The sequence below is a fragment of the Lolium rigidum genome, chromosome 6 (genome assembly GCF_022539505.1).
Source record: "Lolium rigidum isolate FL_2022 chromosome 6, APGP_CSIRO_Lrig_0.1, whole genome shotgun sequence".
Taxonomy (NCBI): Eukaryota; Viridiplantae; Streptophyta; class Magnoliopsida; order Poales; family Poaceae; genus Lolium; species Lolium rigidum.
Genome location: NC_061513.1, coordinates 46,060,099 through 46,067,555, shown reverse-complemented (window position 1 = coordinate 46,067,555; position 7,457 = coordinate 46,060,099). Strand labels below are relative to the sequence as shown.

General features: G+C 43.1%; 2 protein-coding genes across 2 annotated transcripts; both read left to right on the top strand.

Moving 5' to 3' along the window:
- Positions 1–208: 208 nt before the first annotated feature.
- Positions 209–1,574, top strand: LOC124660994 (small ubiquitin-related modifier 1-like). The gene is made up of 3 exons (XM_047198851.1): positions 209–386; positions 1,029–1,178; positions 1,300–1,574. Exons 1-3 carry the CDS (start codon positions 309–311, stop codon positions 1,369–1,371), a joined length of 300 nt encoding a protein of 99 aa, XP_047054807.1. The 5' UTR covers positions 209–308; the 3' UTR covers positions 1,372–1,574.
- A 2,543-nt stretch (positions 1,575–4,117) lies between these two features.
- Positions 4,118–7,116, top strand: LOC124660993 (small ubiquitin-related modifier 1). The gene is made up of 3 exons (XM_047198850.1): positions 4,118–4,235; positions 6,581–6,730; positions 6,824–7,116. The coding sequence occupies exons 1-3, from the start codon at positions 4,152–4,154 to the stop codon at positions 6,896–6,898; spliced, it is 309 nt and encodes a 102-aa protein (XP_047054806.1). The 5' UTR covers positions 4,118–4,151; the 3' UTR covers positions 6,899–7,116.
- The last annotated feature ends 341 nt before the right edge of the window (positions 7,117–7,457 follow it).

Here is a 7,457-nt window from a genome sequence, read left to right as displayed (position 1 = left end):
GCGGGCCCACCGCGAACCGCACCGCCACCGCACGCGATCCGTCTGCCGAGCACGCCGTACGCCGTACGCCACCGCACCAATGAGACATGCGGGCCACAGGGTTCCCGCGCAGGGAGGATCCGGACGCCACGCGACTATCCAACCGGGCTCTGGGTCGCCGCGCTATAAGCTTGGGCTGGCCCTCAGGTCCGCCCGCCGGTCAAGCAAGCAGGGACTCCCTACTCGAGTCGTCTTCCTCTCCTCCGCGGCGTCCACAGCACACGGCACAACCCGTCGGATCGCGCTTCGCGGGGGGTCGAGAGTAGGAGATGTCGGGCGTGACGGCGGACGAGGACAAGAAGCCCGCCGACGGCGGCGTCCACATCAACCTCAAGGTCAAGGGACAGGTCCGATCCTTATCTTTCCCCCATCGCTCTGCAAACTTACTAGTACTCTTTTGTCTCTTTGCGGCGGAGATTTTGGTTCCGGTGCTGGTAGTGCTGTGATACGATTTGGAGATTGAGATCGGTAGGATTAGGCTAGCACTGATTTGTATTGCTGATTAAAAGTTCGCAGCTTTCTGAGACGAGGCCTAGATTCATGTTGGCTGATTGCTGGGGTAGGCCCGATTTCCGTGTAGAGGTGCTGTATTTCTAATGTAGTTTGGTTTACTTTGATGGCTGGAATCACCAACAGGGTCGATATAAATTAGCGTCCTTGTTATCTCTGCTCCTGGCATCATAATAAATGTTCAGCTATCAGTAGCCTGTAAGCATGCCTAGATGTTCTTGTCAGGTTTCCCCGTTATGCTTCATCTGTGTGTGTTGCTGGTGGTGACTAATTGGTTGGCATAACTGATTATATGGGGCGATTCTTTATGTGCCCCCAATGTATTGTCTTGTTTCATTGTTCTTATTGTAGTGTGATCTTAAGATAAAAGGTCCCATAAACTTCCCCTGTTTAGACATCAAGCTTCAATGTGATGCATGCAGAGTGACTGCTATTTGTGTGCCTGGTTCTCAAAACACTTTTCCCCCTTTGCTTTGCAGGATGGCAACGAGGTTTTCTTCCGCATCAAGAGGTCCACACAGCTCAAGAAGCTGATGAACGCCTACTGCGACCGCCAGTCCGTGGATCTCAATTCCATCGCGTTTCTCTTCGACGGTCGTAGGCTCAGGGGTGATCAGACCCCTGATGAGGTATGTCGCTTTACTTTCCCTTCAAACTTAATCAACCATAGAACCTTTTAGCATTCCTTCAAAAAAAAAAGAAGAAGATTTGTGTTCTGTTCCTCATTCCCTGGTTTGTGAATTGTTTCAGCTTGAGATGGAGGAAGGCGACGAGATCGACGCGATGCTCCACCAGACTGGAGGGTGCCTGCGTTGTGCTTAGAAGGAGCTTGCCGCAGCCTCACTGTTCTGCATCTTGTGCTACCTTAGACTAGAGTAAAATGTAAGAAGTGAAAGAACTTGCAAAGCTCTGGTCTTGGACCAAAGCTGAGGGTGTTAGAGCTCCCCGCCTGGCTGCATTTGAGAACTGTTACTGTCGTCACTCCGACTATCCATCGCCTAATATATCCATCCTTGTTGTTGCCAGTTCAGTTATTTGCAAACTGTTTGGTTTCTCATAGCCTGGCCAAACAGTTTTAGATTGTTCTTTTCCTCGAGCCCGTGGTCCTTGTATCACCGAGATGTTCATTTCTGTTGCCCAGCCAATGATTTGTGCACATCGGTCAAGCGTCACAAAAAGAGTGCTTGTTCTCCACCCTAAACACTTGTTCGTATCAGTGCCAAAAATTGTTCGGCAACAAGCTAAGAGCATCTCAACAAGGACGTTGGCACTCGTTCCTGTCGTATTAGGAGGAGCTGCCCGCACCGGTGTTCCCAATACTAAGCACAAAAAAAGTTCAAGAACTGAATATAAACAGACTTGAAAATTTTCATTCAATTTAGGATTTTTTACAAAGTTTGAATGAAATTTAATTAAATCTAAACTAAATCCTAGATCTGGCTAAAGTCTAGGTGCTGTTTGCGCCACCGCCACCATCCTCTCTGCTGCCGGCCTAGAACAACGACGAGAAGCCGCTCCCGGTTCGCTGTCGACGTGGATGTTGAAGCTGCTTGGTTCGCTAGACACAACTTATCCCATTTCGTGAAAGTTCTACCGAAATGTCCCATTGATGATTTTTTTTTACCATGGTTTTGCCCCATTTAGCATTCAACACATGTTGTTGGATAAGTTCTACATGTTGGGTTGATGGGGCATGACAAAATATGTAAAGATTAGAGGGTTCTGTAGCCGATCATGTCGAGTCATCTCTTCACCATATGTTACATTCCTCTTCGTTGTTCTAATAATTTCGAGCCTCAACCATCACCTCGCACCTTGCCTAGTAGACTTGAATTAGAAAAAGAGGATTCACCTCGCACCTTGCCTAGCAGACTTGAATTAGAAAAAGAGTATTTAAAATTTTCAAGCAAGGTAATTCAAACAAGTTTTCAGTATATAGGATAATTAGTGTCAGGAATGCACAACACTAAATGTAAAGATGAAATTCACTAAAAAAAATGAGGGAAACGCACGTAAGGGCGCTTGTAAAAGATAGTATGATTCTTTTTGTTGCAAACATATCAATCCCATTAGCCCAACACCAACTATAATAAGATAGTGTTTGTGGGCCTTATCATGGGTGGAGATTTAAGGCTCCTCGTCTCCAGTGATTTTTGACGTTTTAAAAATCCAAAAAATCATATTTCTAAGTTTTAAAAGAAAATTTTTTTGGAAGCAAACTTGGACATAGTCAATGTTGTAACCTACAAGTTTGGAAAATATTAATGCATTTCCTTTTATATAGTGGGTTACAAAAAAATGAAAAATGTGTGGATCTAATTATGCATATTTGAAATATTCAAATTTACCGTGTTTGCCATTTTTGTGTTGTCCACAATACAAATAATTTCCGATTGAGATTTTTCATGCTTGCAGGTTACACAATTGATTGTATCCTGATTTAATTTAAGATTTTCTGAAGCTTTATAAGTATGTTTTTTGAATATTTAGAAATAAAAAGACCACTTGGCATTGGGAGGTAAAGACTTTTCGTTCTTTTTGGTTGTAAACATAGCAATGCCATTAGATTATCCCAACACCTCGTGTAGCAAGATAGTGTCCGTGGGTCCGGGGAAACTACACTTGTATGATGATTTACATGAAAGAAAAACCATCTATATTGAATACATGATTCAGAGAACCAAGGCATAGCCGGGATGGTGGGTATGGGTTGATGCATGCCTGCCCAGCCTGTGTTCGAGTCTCTGCACTCGTAACCCAGGTTGTACTCACTATAAAAACTGCCAAGAGCTTCTTCCTCTGTTAGACGTCATTTTTTTTAGAATACATGATTTAATGAACTCCGGTCAAATTTCTGGTGTATAATATAAATGGGCCACAAGTATATTTTCTTAAAGCTCCACGTAAGCAGAGTACTTTCACATACACTTTGATATAGTGTCCATCAAATATAGAAGAACTTGCAAAGTTAAAGTTTAAAAGGAGTTTGAATTTGAGTTTGGAATACGAAGCATACACGGGTGCATACGCGCTCCTCGTCTCTGTTTCACGGCAGTAAACCGGATAAGCAGCATAGAGGAGAGGGGAAGTCTCCATCCAAATACACACACCGTTTCAAGTTCAAATTTGAGTTCATCAAGAGAAGAAAGTTGGAATTTGAGTGTTGAATACGAACCAAACACGGCTGATCGTTTCTGTTTCACACAAGGCAGCAGGCAGGGGGAGGCGACACGGCAGCAAACCGGATAAGCAGAGCCCAAAAGGCACACGGGGGAGGTGGTGGGACCCACCCACGGTATCTGTTCGTTTCCGCGTGCGACTCACGCACGGCACGGCCCACGAGGAGGCGGATCCGGAGACCGAACCGTCCCGCGCGCGGCCCACTGCCCCACGCTCGATGACGGACGTGAGGCCCCGTTATCAAATCTAGCTCTGGGCAGCCGCCCTATAAGTTCCGCCGGGTCCGCCTCCCCTCCGCCGGCACAACTCAAGCGCGACAAACTCCACCCCAGTGCGATCGATCGCCGGGAAACCCTGCTTGCTCGAGGCGGCGCGCGCTGCAGATTCATCGTTCGTTCGCGAGCTAGCGAACGGTTAGGGAGATGTCGTCGGCGGGCGGGGAGGAGGACAAGAAGCCGGCCGGCGGCGACGGCGGCATCCACATCAACCTCAAGGTCAAGGGCCAGGTCTGCACCCCCTCCCTCCCCTTCTTCCCTAGCACAACCAAGGTTGCGCTTGCCCCGATCGCCACACCCTAGCCGTCCAATCAGTGTCTTGTGCCGTCGATTCGGCTAGGATTCTTTAGTTGGCCGGCCGCTGGCTGTTGTTCTAGGTTTCGATTACTACATGTTTCATACGCCTACCGGACGATAAGATTAAACTGCGAATAATGTTGGAAAAAATCAAGATTTCACCACTTCTCGCATCTCGACGCTGAATTCCTGTCAGAGGTAGACAATGGTGAACATTAGCAATACAAAGCACTGGAATCTGCGTGCTAGCGTAATGCTCTCGGTATAGTTTGCAGTATGATGCGCTTGTTGTGGCGGAAGTACATTTGGCAAATCATATGATCCTGTCTGTCAGTACAAGTTCTAATTGTCTGAGCTAGTTTTTGCCAGCTTAATGTGAATCGATTGTTCTCTCTGAGGTTCATATGAATCCAAACTTTGCTCATCTGAAATAACTTTTGCTGGATTTATTGGAAGTGCCCAAGCGGTAGTTCATTGTAGCTCTCTGTAGGTTGTGTTGCTTATGCATGTATTAGGTTATCGCAAGGTGGGATTTGTTGTTTAGCAAGTACGGTCCGATGTTTATGTTTTTATATCAATGTCATAAAGTCAAGCATAATTGTAAGTAACGCCGCGCTTTTACATCTTCGTTGTCAAATAGCAAGCCTATTAAATGCAGCGTGTGGTCGGGAAAATAGGTCTCATGTGAACAACTTTGTTATTGTGCACATATATATGGTACACCGTTAACTGGTCATAAATAAAAGAAAGTGATATGTCGTTTGTCACTGTTATTAGTAGTTGTGTAGCTTGAAGTCAGACGCAAATTGTGAGGAATTGTATTCATTTAACTATTCCGGTACTAGTTAGATAAATTCACGGCGCTTCTGTCACCTCTATATCTGCAGTGTTAGTTAAGGCACTGGTCAGTACTTGTTGTGACCAAGACTTCCAATCGAAATAGTGAGACTTTTGTTTCAACACAATACCTTATCAGTATGCATGTATATTTACTGATTTACCGGTGCAGATATATATTTACTGATATTGAAGTAGTATTCAGGAACTTATCTAGTGCTGGTAGTTACTGAGCCCTCCAAATCAAATAATGAGATTGTTTGGTTTGAGCGAAGTCTTACCAATATGCATCGATATTTGCTGATTTGTCCATGTGCATCTATATTTGCTGATACTGAAATAGTATTCAGGTACTCATCTAGTGCTGGTAGTGACCAGAGCCCTCTAAATGAAATAATGAGCTTGTTTGGTCTGAACTAAGTCTTACTAATATACTTGCTGATTTGTCAATGTGCTTGTATATTTACTGATTTTGTAGTAGTATTCAGAAACAGAGTTCTTGTAGCGACCTAGCCCTAAAAACAAAGTAATGAGATTGTATGGTTTGAACTAAGTACTATCAATATATATTTATATTTGCTGATTTATGAATATGAGTGCATATTTGTTCATCTTTAAGTAGTATTCCCCTCGTCTATAAAAATTGCCAAAGGTTTGTCCAAACTTAGATGTATCTGTACACAAAAAAATGTCTAGATACATCTGACTTTAGACAAACTTTTGACATCCTTTTATGGACAGAAGTAGTATTCAAGAACTGATTGAGTGCTTCTAATGACCAAAACCTCCAAATGAAATAGTGATATTGTATGTTTTGAACCAAGTCTTACCAATATTCATTTATTTTTGCTGATTAGTGCATATTTGCTTATATTTAAGGTAGTATTCAGAAACTGGTTGAGTGGTTGTAGTGACTAAACACGCCAAATGGAACAATGAGATGTATGGTTTGAATTAAGTCTTATGAATATACATTTATATTTTCTTATTTATCAATATGTGTGTATGTTTGCTGATTTTTAGGTAGTATTCAGGAACTGATTGAGTGTTCGTAGTCACCAAACTCTCCAAATGAAATAGTCAGATTGTTTGGTTTGAACAATCTCTTGTGAATATGCATGTGCATTTGCTGATTTATCAACAGGTGTTCGTATATTTAGTGATTTTAAATTATTCAGAAACAAAGAACATCATAGTGCTTTTTTTGTTGTATGTTTGTTGTAGTGGTACACTTTTAAAACACGCACTCTTATTAGTGATTGAGGTAATGTAGAAGACCCTTGCCCTAGGAATAGTACTGATTGTATGAACTGCTTTCAGTTTGTGAACTTTTTCTTGCTAACAGTTGTGAATTCACCAAGTTATTTTATATGTGTATTTAGTGATTTGCTTAGTTTATTACCTCAATGCCTAGTTTTACATATCTGACCAATTATCTGTAGGATGGCAATGAGGTGTTCTTTCGTATCAAGCGGTCCACCCAGCTAAAGAAGCTGATGAACGCCTACTGTGATCGCCAGTCTGTTGATATGAATGCCATTGCATTCCTGTTTGATGGCCGTAGGCTTCGTGCTGAGCAGACCCCTGATGAGGTATGCGCTATTATTTTCCTGCAAATTCCTGAACTAAAAACGCTGCACTATAACCGAGAGTCCCTATAACTTCTTGCATGTTTGCTGTTTCAGCTTGAGATGGAAGATGGTGACGAGATCGACGCCATGCTTCACCAGACTGGAGGCTGCCTGCCTCTAATTGCGTAAAGAAGATGCCGCAGCCTCTTCATTCTCGGCCTAGGAAGACTCTAATCTATCTTTAGAGCTTATGAATGGAAGTCTAAAAAGAACTTGTGAAGCTTTGGTCCTGTCCCTTAGCTGAAGGACATTAGGGAAGCTTTGTCTTTTTAGTAGTAAGATGATGAGTACTTGAGCCTGTCATGACTTGTTTATCCACCACCTAATATATCCATCCATTTATCCAATGTCTTCCAATCTGTTGGCTTTTTTTTGTCAATCAAAGCTTATTTGTTTTGTTTCGTGTTGCTTTGTTACCGTCCTGTCTGCCCTGAGGATGTTGGGCACATTGAGATGTAGCTGATTGAGCCCTTGGCTAGTCACTCAGTGTCCTGTTCCAGGCAAAGATCACACAGCGGTCGTGAAACTGCAATTCAGTGTAGTTATCTGTAAATCCTGCACAGCTTAAGAGCAGAAGAATTTGGTATGTGTATCACAGTGTACAAACTGTACACGGTGTCTCAGTATCCTGTTCCAGGCAAAGATTACACAGTGGTCGTGAAACTGCAGTTCAGTGCAATTAGCTGTA